This window comes from Daktulosphaira vitifoliae, unplaced genomic scaffold (assembly GCF_025091365.1).
Source record: "Daktulosphaira vitifoliae isolate Bord-2020 unplaced genomic scaffold, ASM2509136v1 Scaffold_5, whole genome shotgun sequence".
NCBI classification, from domain to species: Eukaryota; Metazoa; Arthropoda; class Insecta; order Hemiptera; family Phylloxeridae; genus Daktulosphaira; species Daktulosphaira vitifoliae.
In genome coordinates, this window is record NW_026099576.1 from 8,052,958 (window position 1) to 8,078,360 (window position 25,403).

The window sequence follows — 25,403 nt, forward strand, 5'->3', positions numbered from 1 at the left end:
TACTCATAATTGTCGTTAACTTTTTTAAAAAATAAAAATATCTGAGGCACTTGAATACAAGAGTACAAATGTATAGTTAAACTTTAATAATTCACTAAGAATTTTAATAACGAAATTAAAAAAAAAATATGACAAAACTTTTATTTTTTAAATAGCTACGAATTTATTTGATGATTTCTTTGACTCAGAGTGGCCTGCTGATCATCCGCTGCCTTTACCAAAATGGGGTATCTCAAACCCATATTTTGTGATCAATTCTATAGAGGTATACGAAGAGATAGTAAAAAACTTCGAATATGAATTACAAATGTTGTTGAAAACAATCAATTATGATTCAGTAACTAATTTTATCGAGTAAAGTTTTTTTATTGAAAGGTTGTATATGTTAAATTTTAAAATGTTTAGAAATAACTTTTTCACTGTATAGATTATATGATCAGTATAAAAAGAACAATCATCTGTCATTTGAAGATTTTTTCAGAAAATACATACCAACTCTAAATAAAAATGCAAACAATTGTGTTGGACTTGCATTATTATTGATTGAAAAATTAAAACAATTTGATGATCGCTATTCAGGAATTAAAAATTGTTTTTACTTGGTTTCATGTGAAATAAATTTACAAGTATGATGTATCTACAATGTGATTAATTGGAATAATAATTTCATACTATTGTAAAATATTAATTTTTTTATAAAAAATGAAATTTTATTTATTGTTTTGAGTTATATAAAATATCAAGTTTATTGAAAAAAAAAAAAAAATTATATCTATGAGTAAATTTGTAACATTAATTTTTTAGTATTAGTGTTTAGAAATTTAGAAAATATGAGGTTACAGGGTAATGTTAACGATACTTAATTTTAACATAGATCAGTGTGTAACTAAGTTATGCACTAAATATATCTACAAATTATATTAATTTATTATTTTTTTAGTCTTTTCAAAAATAATTCTTAAAATATTTTAAATTAATAAATTAGCTAAACCACTATTGGAAGAATTCAACGTAATATTGAAGATGATTCTATAAATCAAAAAAATCACATAATTTTTATTTTAGGACTATTTCGGACATAAAAAAAACATGATTTTTCGAAATACATTACTTTGTCCACTGTATATTTTATGAGTTTTAATAAATAAATTATGCTTCTATGATCGCTAAATAAATATTATTGGAAAATTTTTCTAGACTTTGATAAAACTGTTCTTATTCATTTTAACTACAAACTAACAAATATCATTTAAATTTTTTGTGTCAGCCAAAATGTCACAAAAAATTAATATAGGGACATTTATTTTTAGAGCTTTGATAAATATGAGAATACTGAATACCCATGTCCATGGTTAAGTGTTAATGAACATATTATGGTCGCATTAAAAATTGAAATAGATGGTCGAGTTGGAGTTTTACTTTTAGACCCTGGTTATCCGTTAGACAGAGTTATAACAGTTATGAATGATCAAGAATACCCAAATACAGGTATATATTAAAATCTCTTTATAAAAGTTTGGTTGGGTAATAAAATGAACTCGCAGTATTTTTGAGACTATATTAAATTTAGTCTCGTACCGTTTAATCTGTTCTTGTAATTTAAAAAATATCTTATTATTTGATTAATTTTAATTTTTTAAACATTTTGTTTTTATTATTTTATCTATAATTTAAGCCTTATTTCCAACACGTTGGTTTGAACCTCGTACTAAATCAGTTTTACCAACACAACAACCGTACATCGCATATGTACATTGATAAAAAGGACAATTTAAACCAATTCAAAAATTAATAGTTATTTTACTTAATTTATAGCGAGTAATATATTGAAAATAAGTTTAACTTTATATTCAATGTAAGATAAAATTAATATATGTTTTATGAAAATTAGTGTACTTCCCTTGTAAGGTATTTTAAAATAAAAAAATCAGTTTAAAGATAAAATAAAGATTATCGAATAAAAAAAATAAGCATTTCAGAAACATTTTTAAATGTACGTTGAAAAAGTTTTCATTTTGAATACCCTCCAATAGGCAGATTAGGAGTCAGATTTTCAAAAAGTATATATCTAATGTATTTTTTTTTCTATTTACTCATTTTTTTTTAAAAGCTATGGCACTTTTAAATAAAAAACAAACGGTAGCACAGTGGGGTCGAGGCACAGTATAGACGTGGCATAGATGAGATAAGTATAGATGATATCTGACAGTGATTAAAATCACTATCATAAGAAACGCTTCGATGCAAATCTGTAGATAGTGTTTCCTTTAGAGAAATTGGTGAAATATTTTAAAAGCAACATGAACTCTTATTTCTTTAATTATATCCTGATTAGTAGTTCTTTGATTTTAAAATATAATATATGAATAAATACTAATTATAGTTTTTAAATTTAGTATGAAATTGTGAGGCCAGCTATGATGTATGGTTAATAGTGTTGGGCGGTTGATAAGAAAGTAGAGCAGAGAATAAGTGTAGCAGAGATGAGAATGCTTAGTTGGATGAGTGGAGTGACTAGAGAAGATAGGATAAGGAACGAGCATATAAGAGGAAGTATAGGTGTTGCGTCAATCGTGGATAAGATGACAGAAAATAGACTTAGATTGTTTAGTCATGGTATGAGGAAAGAAGAATCGAAAGCTGTAAGAACAGTTATAGAAATGAATGTTGAAGGAAGAAGAGATAGAGGAAGACCAAAAAAGAGATGGAGGGATGCTATTGAATGCGATTTGAGGACAGCTGATGTGAGCGTAGAAGATGTGGGAGATCGTGTCAAGTGGAATCTTAGGATAAGGGTGCCCGACCCCAAGTAGTTGGGATTAAGGCAAAGAAAAAGAAAAATATTACCAGATATTCCGGTGGCAATTGACATAATATGATTGTTATTTCGGAATGTACAATTTAGCGTTTAGTTGGGTTTAAATAATATAGCGTCAAATCAATTACCTACTCTATCGGTTGTATCTCAATATACACTACACTTTAATGATACAATAAATAAATAAACTCACACATACACACATATGCATTTATAACATTGTGTCTAATGTAAGTATAACATGATAAAAAGTAACCGTAAAATGAAAAAAATGGAATATAAATTTTATTACTCATATTAAATGTAATGTAACTCGAAAAATATTTGTTTAAATGAAAAAATATAAGATTATATTTTTATTTATAATTGTCTTTTAAACAACTTTTGTGCGAAACTTTTTTTTGTAAGTTAAATATTTTTTTTTGAGAAAATTAAGAAAGCTCATATTTTTGAACTTTTGCGAGGATTTAAAAAAAAAGCTCAATTCCAATCTTGAGGACTATTAGTATGTCATTATACATATTTTAATTCAACTTTTAAAAAAACAAAATTTTTTCCGCAATTTTTCCTTTGTTGACTGGCCTAGATGTCAATTTTAAACTTGTAATTGAGCTAAAAGTTATGGTAATATATTCAATTTATTTTACTATAAACTTTCATAAATCTTTATCAAAAATTTTTCATCAACTTTAAAGAACCAAAAAAATAGGTTAAAATTGAAAATTTGGACTGATTATTTTTAACATATTAAAAATCAAATCAGTAATAATTTGAAAACAAATTTTTTTTTCTTTTAATTATTATTTTATATATATAATTAGTAATAATATAAAAAATTAGAAGTGATAGAAATAGTCTACTTGCAGATTTGAAAACAACGCGAAAAGTTGATTTAGAAAAGTATATTTTTGCTTCTGATGAAAGTTCCTTGTAGTCCAGTGCATTTTTTTATAGTAACAAACAGTTTTTATTGAAAATTATTGTATCAAGCCCTTTAAATTTTTATACACGTAAAAGTAAAGCAAAATATAACTTCTTTATTATTTTTATAATTTCTCCGTTTAAATTACAATATTAAATATCAATTTCATACTAAATTTAATAATTATAATTAGTATATATTCAAATATTATATTTTAAAATCAAAGAACTACTAATCATGATATAATTAAAGAAATAAGAGTTGATGTTGCTTTTGGAATAATCCACCAATTGCCTAATTAAAACAAAAAAAAAAAAAGTTTGTTGGGAATTTTTTCTGCTATTCTGCAAAATTACTCCTTCGTTGACTAGAATGAATCATTAAATAGAAAATTTTATGAGAATTAAAACAATGTTATTTTTAAGATTAATATGCAGTCAGAAAGTTTTATAATTATTATTTATTGTAAATTTATCAGAAAAACTCATTATTTTTTGCATTTTTATCGTAATAGAACACTTAAATAGAAATCATAGTAATCATTTCTAAGTAATTTTTGATATTTAAAAAGATTCTACTATTGAAATATCCAGAACTGAATTAATTTTAATGATTTACTTTAACTAAAAAAAAAAAAGTTAATATTTTGAATCCCTCTTGTGGGCAGGTAAAGGGTTAGATTTATAAAAAAAACCAAATGATAGATAAAGACATGCATCTAAATAAAAAAAAATATACTGATTTGGTCATTTTTGATAAAGTTATAACAATTAACAAAGTTATAAGTTTTATACACTGGACTACAAGGAACTTCCATCAGAAACAAAAATATACTATTCTAAATCAACTTTTCGCGATGTTTTAAAATGTGCAATTAGACTTTTTCTATAACTTCTAAGTTTTAATATTATTAAAAAATAGTTTTTACATATAAAAAAAAATAATTAAGAACAAAAAAAATTGTTTTAAATTAATACTGATTTGATATAATATTTAATATTAATTTGATTATTAATAAGTTAAAAATAAGGAAAATGACATATTTAACCAATTTTGTTAATCGTTTAAAGTTGATTGTTGTAAATGTTTATAAAAAAAAAAAAAAATTTATTTTACCATAACTTTTAGCTCAATTGGTAAGTTTGACATTGACATAATTAAATAGAAAATTTTATGACAATTAAAAAAATTGTATCGTTAAGATCAATATGCAGTCAGAAAGTTTTATAATTACTATTTATTGTAAATTTATCAGAAAAGCTCAATATTTTTTTGCATTTTTATGGTAATAGATAACTTAAATAGAAGTAATAGTAATAATTTCCTAGGAACTTTTGTTGTTTGTTGAAAAGATTCTATAATTGAAATATTGAGAACTTAATTAATTTTAATGATTTACTTTAACTAAATGTACCAATCAAAACAAAGTTGTTAAAAAGATTTACTCAATTGAGTTTATTATAAAATTTGATTATATTTGTAAAAATCAATTGTTAATTCAGGAGAAAAAACAATCATTTTTTTTAGAAATGATTTATATAGCAACACGTTAGAAAAAAATTTGAATATTATAGTCTAATAGTAGCACACACAAACAGAGTAATAAAATTATTAAATTACAAAGTAAAATGATTTAATTTTGTAGTTGAAACCTATCATATCAAACTTCATTCGTTAATAAATATTTTGAAAACATTAGAAATTAATGATTTTAATTGTCTTTATGGAGACGATGTAATAACTAACTGTTTAATTGATAAATTAGAATTTTTTTTTCAATTTTTGAGAGTAATATCTTCAACTAGATACGAATTGTAGTAATTTGACGTATTGTTGAAAAAAGTAGGTCAAGTTAGAGCAGAGAAAATAAATGATAGTCACAAAAAAATATCTTCTCGGCTTTGCATCGAAGCGAAAACTTAAAATATAGTAAAATAATTTTAATACGAATAAGAAATTTCTTCTTGCAAGGGGCGACTAAAGTGATGGGATCCTTGATCTTTATTGAAGTTATTGAATCTAAATGTGATAAAAATCAAACGAGTTAAAATTTATACTAACTTAAAAAGAATTAAGAAAAAATGCAAAAAATTCATTGCCATATGCGGGTTGGAACCTCGTACCCCAAGCGTGTAAAACATAAATTTTACCAACTCGGCAACCGTACGTTGCTTCCGGCGGTTGAAAAATTGGCTATTTAAGCTAGTTCAAATTTCAAAGTTATTTTTCTCGACTTAAAAGAAACAAACATATTTAAATAAGTTTAACTATCTATACTATATCAATTTTAATTTATATAATATTTATGAAAATCTGTACTCCCCTTGTCAGGTATTTTAAAATAAAATAAAATACAAAACCCAGAATTTTAACACAAAAATAGCATATTTTTGCATACGGTAGTCATTTTTACCATGAAGACAAATCCAGAGGTCAAATTTTTTTTTTTCACATTAAAGTATATTACATAAGCTTTAATTTAAGATATATTTAAAAGTGTCAGTATTTCCGGAATACTTTCAAAAATTAAATTGAAAATATCGTAGTAACAATACGCATGTTTAAAGTTTTGACCCCCCTTGTTAAAGGGGTATGATCCGATTTACAAAAAAAGCGTGCCAGATGAAAGGGGTATATAAATATTTATTATAAAAAAATAATAATATTGATCCATACATTTTTCCAAAAGTTATATAAAATATAAATTAAATAATATAACATATAAAATCGAGATTTTTTTCACGGAAATCGTACGTTTTTCTTTAACTTTGATGTCCGTTTTCACCACGAAGACAAGTCCAGAGGTCAAATTTTTTTTTTTCAAATTAAAGTATATTACATAAGCTTTAATTTAAGATATATTTAAAAGTGTCAGTATTTCCGGAATACTTTCAAAAATTAAATTGAAAATATCTTAGTAACAATACGCATGTTTAAAGTTTTGACCCCCCTTGTTAAAGGGGTATGATCCGATTTACAAAAAAAGCGTGCCAGATGAAAGGGGTATATAAATATTTATTATAAAAAAATAATAATATTGATCCATACATTTTTCCAAAAGTTATATAAAATATAAATTAAATAATATAACATATAAAATCGAGATTTTTTTCACGGAAATCGTACGTTTTTCTTTAACTTTGATGTCCGTTTTCACCACGAAGACAAGTCCAGAGGTCAAATTTTTTTTTTTCAAATTAAAGTATATTACATAAGCTTTAATTTAAGATATATATAAAAGTGTCAGTCTTTCCGGAACATTTTCAAAAGTTAAGTTGAAAAAGTTCTACTTTCTATACGCATTTTAAAAGGTTTGCACCCCCCCTGTATAAAGGGAAATGGTCCGATTTTAAAAAAAAGTATGTCGAATGAAAGAAGTATATATAAAGTATTTATCATTAAAGAATAAAGTTGATTCATGCATTTTTTAAAAAGTTATAGCAACATAATGTTAAAAAATGTAAAATATAATATCAAGAATTTTTTCACAAAAATAGCATATTTTTGCATACGGTAGTCATTTTCACCATGAAGACAAGTCCAGAGGTCAAATTTTTTTTTTTCAAATTAAAGTATATTACATTAGCTTTAATTTAAGGTATATATAAAATTGTCAGTCTTTCCGGAACATTTTCAAAAGTTAAGTTGAAAAAGTTAATTTTTTGTAAAAAAGTTACCATTTTGAAACCCCATCCTTTGGGCTGTTAAAGGGTCAAATGTTCACAAAAATATATAAAATGATAGGTAATTATCTAAGGTATCTATAAAAAAAAAAATTATATTGATTCGGTCATTTTTAAAAAAGTTATGGCAATTTTAAGTAAAAAAAATTGAAAAAATATCGAAAATTAGCGATTTTTAAATTTGTAATTTTTTGGGGGATTTCCCCCGTTTACGGGGAACGAGGGAATTTTTTTCAATTTTTGAGGGTAATGTCTTCGACTAGATACGATTTGTGATCTTTTGACATATTGTTCATCAAAATCGGTCCAGCGAGAGCTGAGATTGAGCGTTCACAGACACAAAAAAAAAAAAAAATAAATAAAAAAAAAAACACATCATAGTAAAATTAATACCTTCTCAGCTTCGCATCGAAGCTAAAAAATTAAAAACTACTAATTTTAAAAGTTGTAATTTTTTGGGGTTTCCCATTAAAAAGGAACGAGAGAATTTTTGTAAATCTTTGAGGTTAATGTTTTCAACTAGATACTATTTTTGATCTTTTGATGTCTCCTTGAACGAAATCGGTGAAGTGAGTTCTGAGTAAAAGTGGTGGCAGACATGAAAAAACACATTATACTAACATTAATTACCTTCTTGGCTTCGCATCAAAGTTAAAAGGAGGAAAGAAAATATAAACTTTTTTAAACAAAATTTGTTTTTTTGATTATATTGTAAATTTTATATTAATTATAGGAATTAACTAGCATTTATTTAAAATTTAAAGATAACTGAATTCTATGAAGGGTCATATTAATAATATAATTATACTGTTTACTAAAAAATAGTAATTATAAAATTTTAAAAGTGAAAAATTTTATCTATAGCACTCATTTATTCATTTTTTTTAAATTTTAGGTCATTTTTTATCGTCAACGAACCCGGAGGAGGTTTATTTAATAGAAATGATTATGCAAGGAAAATATTTGCAGTGGTCAATTTATGATGAATCAAATTTAAAAGAAACCAATCTTATTTACATAGGGGCTCCTTATCTTTCACCAATTAGTGTAACTGAACGGAGAAATCTAGTATTCACTTACCGATTTTTCTTCTCACTTAGTGAAAAAGGAGAAAATTTGAGTGGTATTTTTGCTAAAATCGATGAACATATATTGTGTTTATACTATATTGATGAAGATTATCCAAAAGAAAAACAGATAATTAAATTAACACCCGAGTTATTTAGCTCTGTGAATGTAATTATGCTACTTTATATCTTGATACGCCTTTACAATACTAAAAGTATTTTTTTTTATACATTTAATTCAAATTTACATAAATATACAGAGTGATTCATTAAGGATAAGACATTCATATTACTATATCGAAAACTATTGAAGAATTTAAAATATATAGTAAAATAATATTTCGAGTGTCTTTTTCTAAAATACCTAAATATTTTTCAATATCAGCAAAAATTTTTTTTTCAATATAATATTATACATATTATTTTCTTTATACATAATAAATTTGATTTAATTTTTATTATATAACTTGCAAATTCACTCACTATAGAATATACGTAACAAAATATCAGTATAAAATATTGAAAATATTTTATACACCACATTATTTTGTTTTAAGTAACTATTTAAAAATAGACACCTAAATCTATCATTTATTAAAATATAATATGTTGATTTTATCGGTAAATTATTTTTTGTAATTTAAAAATAAAATACAAAATTGCTTGTATTTCTACTATTAATTTTTTAAATTGTTTTTCTCTTTCAAAAATTTGATATTTTATTAAAATATCCACAGATATTAATTAGGTCTTTTTTTTAGCAACTTAACTCGGATATTAAAAAAACATTGGACCGAATTTCCCATCATCTTAAAATATCAAGTAAAGAGTTATGGAACATTTTAACTAAACTCAATCACATTATTGAAGACGAACAATTTTTAGATAGTTTGTGTAAAATTAATAATGATATTCAAAATCTTAATAGTGGTAAATAAAAAAAAACAGGTATCAATCAAGTGTAATTTATTTTATTAGGACTCTTTGTAGAGTACAAAATATAAGCTCATAACTGATCACGTGGATACATTCCTAAACATTTTAAAGAACTATAAATGTATAAACATATGCATAGGTCTCTAGAGCTCATCAAATATTTATAAAAAAAAGTCAAGTTTCAATAGTAAAATAAAATTTAGAAAAAGTTATTAATAGCACATACTGTTTTCCTAGCCTTCCTTAAATTCGGATGATTTTTTTATTTGTATAAAATTTACTTTATTCTGATTGACTTTATGCAGAGTGATTCATTAAGGATAAGACACTCATCATCAAAAAAATTTTTACATATTTTTAATTTTTGCAAAGAAAGATAATGTTCGAATAAGTGAACTACAATAATATTCAATTAAATCATTTTTTTTCATCCCTTCAGAAATAAAAAGATTAAAAATTGATTTTCTTTAACGACAACCCGTACTTTTAGTTTAATGAAACAATAAAAACCCAAAAATTACAATCAATTTTGTTTTTATAACTTTTTTTATTTATTCAACTGTTTACGTTTAAAATTTTTAAAGATTTGGATATCGCCTTCACATGATTCATTAGGGAAAATGTAAATTGTATACCACTTAAGTCAGACAGCAATATCAGGTTCATCAAACTCGTTAAATCACTGTATATCGATGGAACATAAGGAACGATATATACCAATCACACGATTATGATAACAGCAGTAGTAAGCTTACTGCCACTAGGCTCATCGGATATTTTTCTTGGAAAGTCTAATACCTTTTTAATAGATTGTCAATAAAAGCTACAAAAATTCTCACTAAAAATATTTATAACGAACAATTAAATCTTTTTTGGTATTACATGTTTTTTGTAATAGTGGGAGTTAAATGGGGATACTTACCTCTCCTCTTATTTGACTTAACTTTTTAACTTACAATATACGAGATGTGTAAATAAAGTAATGAGACTGACAGCGTAGCTTGTAAATTGGTAGTATTAATAGTTTTCCGTATTAAAAATTTTATAGATAAACATGTAATGTGCCTTCATTACGAATTTGAAATCCACAGTGTCATATATTGGTCTATTGGAAATTATTTTGTAAAACGATTTTTTTTTTTAGTACATTCTTATGAGTGACATCAATTTTAAGCAACGATGTGCTGCTCGATTTTGTTTTAAACTTGGACACAGTGCGACAGAAACTTTTTAAAAGTTTCAACAAGTATAATGGAGAAAGTGTGCTTTCAAGGGCCCAGATTTTAGGTGGTTTAAGTCATTATCAAAAGGCATAGAGTTGATTAAAAACAAACTTTGCAATAGAAGACCTTCCATTGAAAATAAATAAAGAAAACATCATCAGAGTTCAGGATCTTGACCGATTGACGGTCATAATAACTGGAAAACAGTTTGCATTAACTCACATCACCGTTCATAAAATTTGATTTTCCATTGATTTATAGATGAAAAAAATCTGCACAAAAATGGTTCCAAAAATTCTGTCACAAGACCAAAAGAATAACAGGACTAGTATCTTGTTTTTTAAGAGTAGATTGAAAATGAAAATTCTTTAATAGAATGTGTCATTACTGGTGACGAGTCTTGGATTTTTGATTACGACCCGGAAACAAAGCGCCAGAGCCAATAATAGCATACATCAGCTTCATTGAGGCACAAAAAAATGAAGATTTAGCCAGTCAAAAATCAAAACCATGCTGATTTGCTTCTTGCGCCTTCTCACATGGTCATTTAAATGTACCAGTTTTTAGCAACCAAAAATATTTCTGTGGTCATTTTTGTTTTACTAAATGGGAACACATATTTTGAATTTAATAAAATGTTTGAATTTTTAATTTAATAGTAAATGGCATTTGAATTTTTAATATAACTTTATTCGTTTATTAGATATAAACATTTAAAGTTTCAAATTTTTGAGTTAATATACATGTATAATACACAAGGGATTACAAATATAGGTAGCTAATTGGTTTTTTATGACATCAATATTCGCAGGTACACAGCATTGTCATTATCAATGGTAGTATGACACATTGTTATGAGTTCATAAATACACTATCTGACAATATAAAAAGTATATCTATTGATAGTCATAATTGATGATAAACAATTAGTGACTCATTTAGGCCGTACTCATTTTGGAAAATGCGAGTTATGAATTCAAAATAACAATCAGCAATTATTATTCATAAAGCATCGACGACTATACTGCCTTCTATAGGAAACACAAAAAATTACAGAATTTTCATTGATCGATTGCTGGTAATCGTGCATACTTACTGATAATAGCTTTTACTTGACCGACTCTGTTATATTTTTTTAATGCCTTAGATATTTCTCTTTTATTAGATACATATATTTAAGATCGTATATTTTTTTTGAAAAACTGATACTTTACCTATAATAAGGCGTCAAACATCAAACATATTTTTAAATTATTTTATTACAACAATACAACTTTAAGTATTCATTGTAAGCTTTTCTTATAAGGTAGCAGCTACCTTATAAGAAAAGACTAACTACCTGGTAGCTAGTCTCATTGCTAATGTCTTTATTTTAAAAAACATAACGCCGTCAGAAAAAACTAAATCTAACAAGCATAGTTTGATTAAATTATTAAGTAGCTAGTTTCGTAGTTAATGTCTATGTTTCAACAAACATCACTTCAACGGACAGCACAAACAAACTTACGGTGATAATTTTAGTGTTGAATTTTTGCCTAGGTGATTATGATACCACNCTAAATTTAATGTGCTTCTGTAATAATAATTATTACAGAAGCACATTAAATTATTAAGTAGCTAGTTTCGTAGTTAATGTCTATGTTTCAACGAACATCACTTCAACGGACAGCACAAACAAACTTACGGTGATAATTTTAGTGTTGAATTTTTGCCTAGGTGATTATGATACCACATCCTTTTAAGGCTAACGCCGGGAAATATTGGCCTACCACAATACCACCCCGATAAATTTCTACATATATGCAAATTATTTTAAATCTAGATTAGGTCAGGTCAAATATTTTTTTATAAATATTGGTCTTGTTCACTTAATAAAATATAGTTTGTCAAATATAAAAATACTTTAATAAAACATTTGTAGCCATTAAAGTCAAAATAAAGGTATATTATTAGTATATTTCTGAGAAAATATATGGAGAGTGTTTAGACTTTTATTTATAGAAATCAGTTATAGATTTTATCTAACAAATTAGTATTATTTAAAATTAAATTACTTTTGTAAAAAACAATTATATTGACTATTCAACACGTGGTGTAAAACGCATATATAATGCATTCAACAAACGGAGAAAATCACTAACATTAAATTACTTCAAGTATTATTAAATGAAATGAAAATTTAATGTAAGTACAAATTTTATTTTAAGATTTTAAAGAACAAATAACCTCTTACATAATAAATCATTAAAAAAGACTAGAATAATTAATATAGATATTTAACCTCATTTACTCAATATTGTTCAACTCCCGAGATCAATATTAATTTGTTATATCTCTTAAAATTTCTTCATAGACATTTATATTTGTTTTATTTATTAAACCATTATCTCTATATGTTCAGTCGCCGTTAAATATTTTCCAACCAAATAATATTTTTAACTCCGTTATTCATTATTTTTTGAGGGATTTATTACAAACTTTTCAACATATATTAAATCTTCTGTTAATCAATTAAAGAAATTGACAGAGTAAATAGTCGAAATAGAACACCAAACAATTGGATTAACTAAGTACAATTTCAAAAGTTAGTGTATGACTTTGCAGTATTAATAACATTCATCATAATTTTAATAATGATACTAAAATGGTTGATGAAGGATTGTTCACTAATTTCATGAAGAAACAAATTAAGTTTTAGGAAACTAGAGGCCACTTCAGTTAGAAGACTTTTTTTATTTCAATATAGTTAATGTAAATTTATTTTGTAATAATCTAAGAGATATAAGGATTAAATATCAATATAAGGCACATCATATATATATATAATATAGGTAAATCTATTTTTTTTACAGTTCTTTCAAACACAATCCAAATCAATTGTTACTATAGGCGTTGAAAGAGTTATTAATAAGAGCCTTATAAAATCTTTTTATAATTAAGCCTGTAATCGTTTCATTATAAATTTGGAAAATAAAATAAAATTTACAATTTTTTGTTAGTGTAATCATTTATTTTACTGTTAAGTAGAATATTTGTAATTTATGCTGATATAGTATTACAAAATAATAGGCTATTATGTAAATTGTTTTTTGGGACTATTAAGCAAGGGTCAGTGGTATTGTCATTACCGCCTTATGGTATAGTTGTTGCCTATTTTATTTTTACTGAATTAAATTGTAATAATACTTTTGTTTAGACAGTAATTAAATGTTATTCTTAAATTCTTTTCGACAATAAATAATTGTGCCAAAATTATTTCTGAATCCAAGATCGTATCACTATTTGGAGAAGCCTACATAAAATGCAATAAGTAGTTTTGAAGATTGTAGTATAAAATAATATTCGAATGATCCCATTGTACTTCAGCAACTGGGTCATCGTTACTAGAGCGCCACAGATCCAAAAACCAAACCCGATACCGAAGGTGTTTCTCATACAAGTACACTCTTCTACGGCTCGATGTGCTGTGACTGAAGATCCCGTTTAAGGACTCCATAACGAATCATAGATTTAAGTCTAATACTCGGGCCGCATATCACCTGTGCAGCTCTGCACTAGAAATTATAGACGGCTTGACGGGTCTCAGTCCAATCTAGGGGGGTTGAGAGAGCTGCAGCGCATTTAGTCAGGGTCGTATACTTGGTTTTATTGTATGGGTCTCCAGTTTGGACTCAAATACATTATCAGTACGATGTTTTTAGTCTTGAAAATGGAATTGAATAAAAATTTTTTCAAAATCATTAATATAAAAAAATATTAACTAAAATGATCAAGTTATTAAAATAAATATAAACAAAGCTCTCACAAAAAATTCATTAATTCCATTAAAATATTTTTTATTTTTCTTTAATGACTATTTATCAGAGTTATTTATTAATTAATAACTTTTAAACTATACAATTTTTGAAAAAATAAAACAATCACTGAAAACATTTATTTTGAACCCATCGATTGGGCAAACCTTTTACTCCAAGACCAGATACTTCCAGTACTTTACCGGACATTGGATATTCTTTAAATTGTTCAAGTGAGACCCCTCGGCTAAGTGTTGTAACGTAAAGTTTGTCTAGATTATTTCCTCCAAAAGTTACTGAAGAAACGTACTTTGCTTTAATTGGTAATTTGCCAAGCAATTTTCCCGATACTCCGCTGACATGTAGTACCTATTTCAATAAAATTATTTTTGATGTATACATATACTTAATGTTAAAAAAATGATAAAATTTGTTTACAAATAGTATACTATATATTTTCTTTCCTATTTTTTCCTAAAATATACTAAATTGATATTTTTTTGGATTTTTTTATTTATCTTATTAAAATGCATATTATATAATATGACATAATTATAGCTTATACCGTTAAAATTATTTAAAAACAAAGTATTTCGAAATATCAATTACATTAATGGTACATCCAGTAAAGAATAAAATTAATGTGACTTTGTTTAGGAAGTCAAAATACCTAACATATAGTTAACTCATATTTTCCTACAATAAAAAGTAACTTCATTTGAATATAAATTTTTTACTAAATTTCAATAGTTTGTACCTGAGCTCCGCCATAGTTGGCTATCCATATATTATCGTTTTCATCGATGGTCATACCATCAGGAACGCCTGGTATAAAGTCAGTGCTAAAATTATAGAATGGTCTACGATTATCTGAAAAAGATAATTTTTTTAATATCAAGTTAAGAAATAGAATTTATATGATGAATTGATTTTACTAATAGAATCGGTTTTAGAGTCGTAATCAAACAAATCAATTTGCTTAGTCGGAGAGTCTATGTAATACATTTTGGAACCATCTTTACTCCAAGCCATTCCATTAGATACAGATACTCTTGGTAAAACAGGTTTGACATTTTGAGTACACTTTGGAAATTGATTTGACTTAATGTCATTTAATTTATACAGAGTACCCTGTCCGGTTGGTATATTTCCCGCAGCATCTTCAAAGCCCATAGTACCTGCAAAATTTATTGATAGAGAAATAAAATGTATTATTGATACGTTTTTATTATTTCTCTTCTATCAAAATGACATAGAAAAATTCATAGCCTGTGGACTAAATACCGAGTAAATTGTTTTTTTTTTCATGAAAAATATCTTAGAGATTTGTGTAAATTAAATGAAGCTTAGCTCAAATTTTAGCTCAATATTAAAAATCGATATTAATATTTTATCGCAATAAAAATTAATTCTTCAAATCTTTGAAATACTATAAATGGTACCATTCCAAAATGAAATAATGATCATTGATAAATGTGAAAACCTTTTTTACATTTATTACATATTTTAACATAGCAATTAAATTAAAAATATATTTACCAGCCCAAAGTTGTCCTTTAGGATCTGCTTTAGCATCATTCCAACGATTTCCGGGTTTATCATTATCTACAGTAGCCAATTTTGTTAAATGTTGGACTTTAACAGGAATACTTCCATTAATATTATCCGTATACCATTGAAGTGAAGCTAGTTGTCTACCTAATCCTATCGCGAAAGTATGTTTCTTTTTTGCCACGGGTATAACAAAACTTACATCTTCATCTTAAATTAAAAAAAAATAATAATAATATATATAAATAATTATAGTAAGATAACATTTTTAAAAATTTGAATAAAATTATCAAATAAACGACTAAGATGAATATATGTAATTTTTGGCATATGNCAATATATTGAAAATATAATTGATAGCCTTTAAATAATACTTTATAACATATGTTTCTATTTTATTTTTCATGGTTAACCCCTTAAATACTCCTATAGACATTTGTATAATATAAGAGTTAAGTATAATAATTATTGAATGTATTAAATTGTAATAAATACAATTTATTTGAAATATTTTTTTTACATTTTCAAAAATTTTAGAGAATAAGTCTATATATGTAAGGTCAAAACCGATAGATTTTCTGAATGAATAATATTTTCAAAATTTCAATTATTGAACAACCTATTTATTCCACATATGTTTTTATTAATAATTTGTAGACGCACATTATTACTTACAATAATTATGACAATATTAAGATCTTACCTAATTGAACGTAATCCAATTTATTTTCGACCCATTTATACACGCGATGTTGAGCTATATCAACAAAGTATAAAATATTATTTTCAGAATCCCAAAATGGCCCTTCTCCGTGTACCATCACTTTATCAGACACTGCGCTAACAACAGCGCCATCGTAGTCAACACATTGATTTCTTGTCGCTGACGTACAACTTTGAAGTAATAAAAAAAACATTTATTTAAAATATTTTCTGAAGAACGATATTTTTTGATTATTTTTTTTTTTCAACATCATCAGTAAATTGATTTTTCAAAAAGTTATTAATTAATTGTACTGACTATGTTATAATAATTAAGAATAAGGTTTAGGTTTGTGCTACTGTTAATAACAGTAAAGAATAATAATAGCATTATTCGTAAAGTCATAATAAATACAAGTACCTTGAATTATTATTTAATTATTATAGTGTGTTAAATCTATTGTCACCTAAATATTCCTTGCATGAAAAAGAATGTCAAGTGACCAATATCGGTCACTCGATGTTAATTTTAAATAAATTGATAATAGTATTTGCTATTCGGTAATTTTTAATTCGAACTTTATTAAAATCTCTTCAGTTATTTAAACAATTATACATGTAATGTTTCTAGTATCTTATTGTAATCATGACTGAAACGGTAACCTCGTCGTTCTTTTAGTGGTTGTGTAAACAAAAAGTGGAAAATGGTGTTGGTGTATTTTTAATTAATTCAAGTAAAAATTTGGTATATTCAATACAAGAATAATTGATTTTTCTAAAAGAGAATATTATAGTGTTGAGTTATCCGAGGTAGTCCGATAGAACGCTAACTTTAGAGTTACACAATTAAAATTATTTCTAGATTAAGAAGGTGGAATTTTATAAGCTTAATTAGTATAAAGTAAGTAAATAATAAACTATTTTATTAATTTATTTTTATCAAATATTTAAGCAAAATAAAGTAAAAAAAAACGTATTTATTTTACTGGCTTTATTGGAACTTCGCTCCAATAATTCAAAACAATCAATTAAGCTTTGTTAGAAAACTGAACTCATTAAATTTTAATGAAACTCGTTAGTGTAAATGTAAATTTTTACATACCTTAAGTACAAAATAATCGTGCAAAAAAAAAATAACATTTCAATGAATAGTTAAATACGAAAACTACTGTGAGTTAAAAATAATTGTACATAAATCAATTTAAATTATAAAACCAGTATTAAATTTAAAAAAAAATGTATTAAAGATGTTTTTATTGAGAACTACTAACGAAAATTATACATCATAGAAATATTATTATTAAAATAAGATTAAATTAATCGAATGGATAATGTTAATTAAAATTCCTAAACTTCATTGATAAAACTGATACTGATATGATTTCCACTAATATGTACAAAGAAAGTTGAAAATAATTTCATTTTACCAAAATTATCAGTAGTCCAATTAAATATTAGATTAAAATATTTCTATTAAATAAAGATATCTTAACAAGACTGCTATAACTAATTTTTAGATAAGTTGTTATTCTGGTTAAAAATTTAATGATTGATAAATTTCAGATTTATTTTAATTATTCTATTAAAAAACTTTACTGTTTTAAAATAAATAATTTTAATCGATAAAAAATGTTCTAAGGTTTTTTATGTTATAGGGTGTATCGAAAAATTTGTCAATAATTAGAAAATATTATTCTATGAAAAATACAATTATTATTCTAATTGTATCTGTATGAGATTTTATGATGTCCCTAAAACTGGTTTTCAAAGTCACCGCCTCCAACGGCCGCACGAGTGCAACGAACTTCGCTAGGAGCGCCACAAAACGGCGTAGATAATAGAAAAAAATTAAGAAATCATGTCTCAAACGATCACAAACTCTGGAGAATTGAGTATTGTAGAAACATGATCAATATGTCAAATTGAAAATTCTAAAATTATCTACATCCGTACATGACCAATTTTAAACAAAATCATAAAAGTTTAAAAAACTTAAACTTTAAAAGGCTATAATTAAAAAAAAAAAATGTTTTATGAAAAATCGTCCATGTACGGATGTAAATAATTTTGTCATAGAATGTCATGTAAAATTTAACATATTGATCATGTCTCTATGATCACTGATTCCTTCAGAATTTGTGATCACTGGAGACATGTTATGATGTGCGATAAAAAAGTACTTGAACTTGGAAAATATTTAATATTTACAAAAAAATTTGTGTCTTATCTCTAATGAACCATTATGTATATAGAGTGTTCAGTAAGTAAGGAAATGGGTTTCTATTGTTCTTATTTTTTTAACCATTGACTTGTTTCCTTACTTGTATATACAAAATATATATAGATATATTTCTTTTCTTTTAAATATACTAAATTATTGACAACATGGATACGTTGATTTTAAATTTATCAAATTTTACACGACACCAAGTAAACAGTACAAATTAATATTCTAGTGTTTGCAAAAGCAACATATTTTTTAGAATAACATATTTTTTAGCATAAAATTGATTCTATTAATTTTATTTATTTTATTAAATCATTTCTCAAATTATTCTTTAATACTGCACATTTATTGCTACAGATTTCTTTATTAAATCGTATTTTTCGTTATACGTGGAATATTCACGTATTTTATCTGACAAATCAGTTTGAAACATAAATAGTTTTATTATCTTAAACTTAAGTGTAGAACATTTTTACAATGACGTAATTTTGGTTGTATTATATAAATTTTTATCACATAATATTACAATTTTAATAACTTAATATTTTATTGAAAAACTCTACTAACAATTCATTAGTAAGTAATCATATATTTTAAAAGTTTTAAGAGTTTTTGATAAGGTTACGCTATTTACTACGTAGTACATATGACTTTCGAAACTTATTAAAATTAGATTTTAAAATTAATAGACTTAAAAAGAATGTGACATTATTATGAATAATAAAAAAATACGAAGAAATTTTACTGATCGACTAATTAATGATAAGTTAACTAGTTTTTTTTTTTTATTAATTATTAAGATTAATTAAATCACTAAAATAAATTATTTATATGGTTTAGTAAAGTATACTTGATTCCTGTTTGCATAATATATAAAACAATTTATAAAAAATGTATTTCAAAAATGAAAACTTTTAGCTTTAAATAACGTATTTATCAGTCACGGAAAATAATTAACTTAAATTACTCATTATTGTAAAGTCGTTACCTTACCATAATGAAATTACGTCATTTAATTACATTTATTTTCAAGTAACTAATAAATAATTAAATTAAATTTATAAAGTAATTTCAATTTACTAATGTGTTACCAAAAATTATGATAGCTCCAATTTTTTATTTATGAAAAAATAATAATTTATGTACTCATGAATTATGTGTATAATTGAGTATGCGTGTTAAATATATACCAGTATTAGCTGTACCCACCCAAGTCACATAGGCAATCAATGTATTCAAATGCTTGTAACTCAATAAGTATTTATGCTAATGTTATACAGACCCATCAAAATTTTTTATAAAAAAAGGTCTAAAAAATGACCATTTTAAAATTTTAAAAATAAATAATAATAATAAAACAAATAATAAAAATATGACATTGACACATTTTGTAAAAATTCATAAATTATTTAAAAAAAAATAATTGTAAAATATTATTAAAAATTGTGAGTGTTTATAACACGCTACATTATCTGTATAATGTAATAAATATTTAACACTAACAAAATTTTTGAAAAAATTAGATATTAGTCTTTCTTCAATCGCATCACAAATAAAAAAAAACTTAAAGAGTAATTCATTGTTTTTTTATTTGTAAAGTAATAATTCCCAAGTATATATTCATTAAATTATTGAGATAAATAAGTTAAGATGTTTTTTTAATAATTCTGACTTTATCCATATATTGCAGTGATTAAATTTTTATACCAAGATTATAAATTTACTGGTATATAAAAACGATTATTTTAATTTAAAATTTTATTCAATTATATGTTTCAGATAACATGTCAAGACGTTTTAAATTATTTTGCCTAGTCAACTTTATTTTGTTGTTAATATTTATTTATAAGTTATGCACATTTTACAACTTTACTCAAAAACAACGTAAATATAATAATATACAATTCAGTAATATAAAAATTCGTGTTTAAATTAACATTTTTATTGACACATCATGATAAAAGAGTTATTAATTTAATCCAACGGAAAAGTAAAAAATCTACTTTAATGTTTTGCGCTGATTTTTTATTTAAGCTTGCCAAATAAAAAATAAAACGTATCTTAAGATTTTAAGCAAATTAAAATTATATTAAAAACATTAATTAATAACTAAAAAAACGAAATATAAGTTAATAATGTATATAAGTTAAAATGCCACAAAAAAAAAAAAAATTACTAATAATCGTTGATACTTGAATATGTGTTTAGAATTTATAATGGTAACATTATTTCCAAAAACCGATCAATGATTTTTTAATATTTTTGTTTTTGTGGCTTATTGGGTTAAATATTTTGTATTTTTTTTTTAGTTTTAAATTATTATTTTTAATATAATCTTAGTTTTATAGAATAAATCACAAGTGATTAATTTTTATTATATTTTAAACAAATTTTATACAAGAACCATAGACTTAGCAAGTGAAAAACTTAAGAATAATTTCATTTCTATTTTTAATTTAAACCATTATTAAATACGTAAAGTCTTTTAAAAATGCTTAATACTTGAAATTTAATTTGTACACTTAATCTACTAAATAAAATGAGTAATTTTAATTAATTTTTCAATTTACTTAAAGCGTATCCGTTTTGGCTCGAACAATGCAAAGATGCAGCTTGGCTACCAAATCAGCCCATACCTTTGCCAGAATGGGGTGATCCAAGAGACCCTTATGAAATTAATTCTATAAATGAATATGACAATTTGAATAAAAGTTTTGAAAATGTATTACAAACACTGTTGAAAACAAACAACTATGATTCTCTACATAATTTCATCAGGTAAATTAAATTAATTTTTAAAAACTATGTAGTTCTATGTGTAATAATCTATCAAAATTTTGAAGACAATTAATGGAAATTGCTATTTTTTATGTAAAAAAAATAATCTATCTTTCAATTATCTATAAACTTATTTTTCAAACTAAACAGTTTTTGGAAAAAGGAAATAAATTTGTTTTTAAATATTTATTATTGATTGGTATATTTTTTTAGGTTTTACAAACACTATAAAAGTGGAAACTATGATTCATTAGAAGAATTTTTCAGAGAGTATAAACCAATACTAACAAGAGATGCAAATAATTGTGTTGGACTGGCTTTGCTATTGCTTGAAAGATTAATACTACTTGATCAAATTTATCCTGGCATTAAAAAATGTTTATACTTGGTATCTTGTGAAATGAGACTGCAAGTATGTTTATTAGTTACGACAAAGATTATATTTCTCTGATAATAACTATCAAAAAGCATTTTCTTCAATCATTGGAGAAAACTGAAGAAAGTATCTTAATTGGTATAATTTGAGTATATATTAAGAAAAAAATGATTAATTAAGTTAGCCATTTTGTTAAGTTATTTTGTTAACTTAACGAAGTTAAACAATATATTTTAGTTAACTTCTAACTTAATTTAATGAGTTAAAAAACGTGTTAACATTTCCTGCCTTATAAAATAGTACAATTACATCAACAATAAGTGGTACATTAATAATACCGTTGAAATAACTGCATTTGTAATCGTTTTATTTTTAATATATGGGATATAATTTGATTAAAATAAATAGTTTTGAATATATTATAGTTGTCCTAACTAAAATGATATTGGAACATTAAATAGTTTCATTGGAATTACCAAATAAATGTAGATGCCCTATTATATTGAATTAATTATTATATCTAGTTGGGATTTCCATAAGAATAGCTTGAAATGCTTGTAGGCACATAGGTACGCAAGTTCTGAAAGAGCTGGAGTATGGGATTGATTTGTAACTTGTCAAAACTTAGTAAATTAATAATTATGATAAAAATGTATGCATTCATTGAAAACAAAACTACAGTCAAAGACTTTTTTATTATTAAAATATTTGTTTGCTTAATAATTTTTTTATTGTATGAAAAAAAATGTCTAACCAACAAAAAATTATTGTCAGCTGTATGAAGTTTATTGATTTTAGGTTTAAATTGTTTTTTTAGTGTTTCATAAAATAACCAAATTAGATCCTTTATTTCAATAAATTATTAAAATATTTCTTATCAAAAATAATATTGTATTTTTCATGTATCAAAATGTTTTAGAATATTGAAAGATATGAAATTAGAGACAATCCAGATCCATGGGTTGTTGATAAAGAACATGTCTTAGTGGCTATGAAGATTAAGGTAATTGGACGAAATGGTATCATGATACTCGATCCAGGATTTCAAATTGGTAGAGTTATTACTGTAATGAATGATGGACTGAGCCCACATACGGGTAAATTAAACATTAAATATATAAACAACAGTTATTATCAATTACTATACATTCTTTTTAAGTCAAACTTTGCTGTGTCGAATTTTTAATCATCTCAACTGTGTTTAAAACTCCTAAATTTTATGTTTTACAGGATCATTGTTTTACTATGTTCACGCAATATCTTTTACATATACATTTTTTCAGAAATTAATAATATTTTACATTCTATATTTTGAAGAAAACAATTCGGTACTACAATCCTTTTTCCTTCTTAAAATGAACTTAAGTTTTTTAAATAGTAACATATATGATTAACAAACTGTTTAAAAAATCCATCTAGAAAAAACTTTTAGACAAGTATTTAAAAAAAAATATTAGCATATTTATAACAAGATAAAAGGAGTAGTACTATATATATTTCAAAATCAAATAAAATGTAAAAAAAAGGTTTGAAATATGGATTTTTGTAGGTTTTTTGTTTACGGTCTTCTCATTAAGAAATCATGTCCATGCCACTGATACTACCTTACGCATACTAAAATATTAAAATAATTGAAACTAATTATGTAATTAATGGTTTACTAATTTTTTTTTAAATGAATTAATTAAATAAACATATCTTAGATACATTTAAAGCAGTATCGTCTCCAGAAAAAAAATATAATTATCAAATAGCATTGGATGGGAAATATTTGAAATGGACAATGTTTGATAATTTCACAAAGCCAGAAATAAATCTAATTTATATCGATGCTGCCTATATTACACCAGTTAGTGTCACTGAACGTCGCAACTTGATTAGTAAATTTAGAAGTATATTGTCGTCTAGTGATAAAGGACATTTATTGGCTGGTGTATACTTCAAATCAAATTATAAAGCAGGCATTCATTTATTTTATGAGGACGAAGAAGATAAAAAAAATAAAGGTTCAATCACAGTATCGCCCAAATATTTTATTTCACCAGATGTAAGTGAATGTGCATTTTATCCTTAAACAATTAAATAACATTAGAAACATAAAAAGCATTAATACTTTTTTTAGAAAATTGATTCAAATGTTGAATATATGTTAGAAAAATGTAGCAGGTATCTAAGGTTACCATTGAATGATTTACAAAACATTTTAACAGAAATTGCATACATTCTAGAAGATGAACAATTTCAAATTAGTATGCTGAAAATTGATAATGAAATTATTGAACGAGCTAAACATAATAGCGAAAGTATTGATAGTAATTATAGCAATTACAGTAATTATAGTTAGTTATCAAAACCAAATTAACTAAAATGTATATAAATATTTTACATAAATTAAACTATATTTTAAATTAAACAAAAATTATTTTATTATTATTATTGGTTAAGTAATAACTGCACATATTATTAGTAGTACCACTCTGCCTTGCACCACTTTATCAATCTTAAAAAGGTAGTCCTTTTACTTGATTGTAAAATACCAATTTTATAAGAAATGTGAAGCATCATCTCTAAACATTTGATCCAAACATGAAGCGGAGAGAGCCCATATCTTAAATTATTTTCGTTACAAGTCAATGTTTTTATTTTTTCTATATTATTCATATCTTTATGTGTACATTTACATACAAAACATGTTTGGCTAGATGTACTAGTTAATTACCTTTCCGTCTACCATAGTTAAATAAAAATGATAATTTACTTCAAACTGATTAAAAACAATAAGTGGTTTTAAATTCATAATTTCATTTTCAATTTTTGTAACCTCTTTCCATATTAGATAAGTGGTTTCTTTTTCATTTAAAAATTTTAACGGACGGCAATAACGAGTGGATGGTGTTTTGTCATTTTCCCAATAAATATTAGTAGCTTTATTAACATTAGAATCAACAAATTGTACACCGAAACTAAAAACAAATTTGCATCACTCTTTTTGCTCTTACTAATAGTGCTCTGATCTGTTTCACTATTACAGTCACTTTCGTATGAAGAACTAATCAATTTATTTAAAATTATATTTTTGTGAATTATATGTGCTGCCTTTTGATGGTACTCTGAGTGACCAGAATTACCATCACAGCACCATTTAAAATGAAAATCTAATTTTGAACAGCCTTCAAAATCGTTACAATTTAATTTCAAACTTTCAACAATACGTTCAGTAGTATGATTTACTAAACATTGTAAAGGGACGCTTGCATTATAATCACTACATTCAATATTTTTTGGATAATATCTTATTTTAACATCTCGAATTTTGTCATATGATG

General features: G+C 24.7%; 3 protein-coding genes across 3 annotated transcripts; 2 read left to right on the top strand and 1 right to left on the bottom strand.

Annotated features, from left to right (window-relative positions):
- The first annotated feature begins 161 nt into the window (after window positions 1-161).
- Window positions 162-10,524, top strand: LOC126907539 (uncharacterized). The gene is made up of 6 exons (XM_050688904.1): window positions 162-354; window positions 428-626; window positions 1,311-1,488; window positions 8,319-8,659; window positions 9,252-9,438; window positions 10,011-10,524. The coding sequence occupies exons 1-5, from the start codon at window positions 308-310 to the stop codon at window positions 9,426-9,428; spliced, it is 942 nt and encodes a 313-aa protein (XP_050544861.1). The 5' UTR covers window positions 162-307; the 3' UTR covers window positions 9,429-9,438; window positions 10,011-10,524.
- Window positions 10,525-14,468: 3,944 nt separating this feature from the next.
- Window positions 14,469-17,987, bottom strand: LOC126907538 (regucalcin-like). The gene is made up of 6 exons (XM_050688903.1): window positions 17,799-17,987; window positions 16,698-16,888; window positions 15,983-16,204; window positions 15,379-15,621; window positions 15,201-15,313; window positions 14,469-14,812 (listed from the first exon to the last, which is right to left on the bottom strand). The coding sequence occupies exons 1-6, from the start codon at window positions 17,834-17,836 to the stop codon at window positions 14,570-14,572; spliced, it is 1,050 nt and encodes a 349-aa protein (XP_050544860.1). The 5' UTR covers window positions 17,837-17,987; the 3' UTR covers window positions 14,469-14,569.
- Window positions 17,988-19,319: 1,332 nt separating this feature from the next.
- LOC126907528 (uncharacterized) lies at window positions 19,320-24,962 on the top strand. The gene is made up of 7 exons (XM_050688889.1): window positions 19,320-19,499; window positions 20,703-20,807; window positions 21,500-21,701; window positions 21,915-22,113; window positions 22,997-23,174; window positions 23,781-24,124; window positions 24,200-24,962. The coding sequence occupies exons 2-7, from the start codon at window positions 20,708-20,710 to the stop codon at window positions 24,419-24,421; spliced, it is 1,245 nt and encodes a 414-aa protein (XP_050544846.1). The 5' UTR covers window positions 19,320-19,499; window positions 20,703-20,707; the 3' UTR covers window positions 24,422-24,962.
- The last annotated feature ends 441 nt before the right edge of the window (window positions 24,963-25,403 follow it).

Excerpts from the sequence above, each read along its gene's own strand:
- LOC126907539 (XM_050688904.1), top strand. The coding sequence starts at position 308 with ATGTTGTTGAAAACAATCAATTATGATTCAGTAACTAATTTTATCGA. Across the intron at positions 355-427 it reads TCAGTAACTAATTTTATCGA|ATTATATGATCAGTATAAAA; the intron begins GTAAAGTTTTTT and ends TTCACTGTATAG. Across the intron at positions 1,489-8,318 it reads TCAAGAATACCCAAATACAG|GTCATTTTTTATCGTCAACG; the intron begins GTATATATTAAA and ends TTTAAATTTTAG.
- LOC126907538 (XM_050688903.1), bottom strand. The coding sequence starts at position 17,836 with ATGTTATTTTTTTTTTGCACGATTATTTTGTACTTAAG. Across the intron at positions 15,314-15,378 it reads CTCTAAAACCGATTCTATTA|ATAATCGTAGACCATTCTAT; the intron begins GTAAAATCAATT and ends TATCTTTTTCAG. Across the intron at positions 14,813-15,200 it reads CCAACTATGGCGGAGCTCAG|GTACTACATGTCAGCGGAGT; the intron begins GTACAAACTATT and ends TTATTGAAATAG.
- LOC126907528 (XM_050688889.1), top strand. The coding sequence starts at position 20,708 with ATGTCAAGACGTTTTAAATTATTTTGCCTAGTCAACTTTATTTTGTTG. Across the intron at positions 20,808-21,499 it reads CAACTTTACTCAAAAACAAC|CGTATCCGTTTTGGCTCGAA; the intron begins GTAAATATAATA and ends ATTTACTTAAAG. Across the intron at positions 23,175-23,780 it reads TGGACTGAGCCCACATACGG|ATACATTTAAAGCAGTATCG; the intron begins GTAAATTAAACA and ends AACATATCTTAG.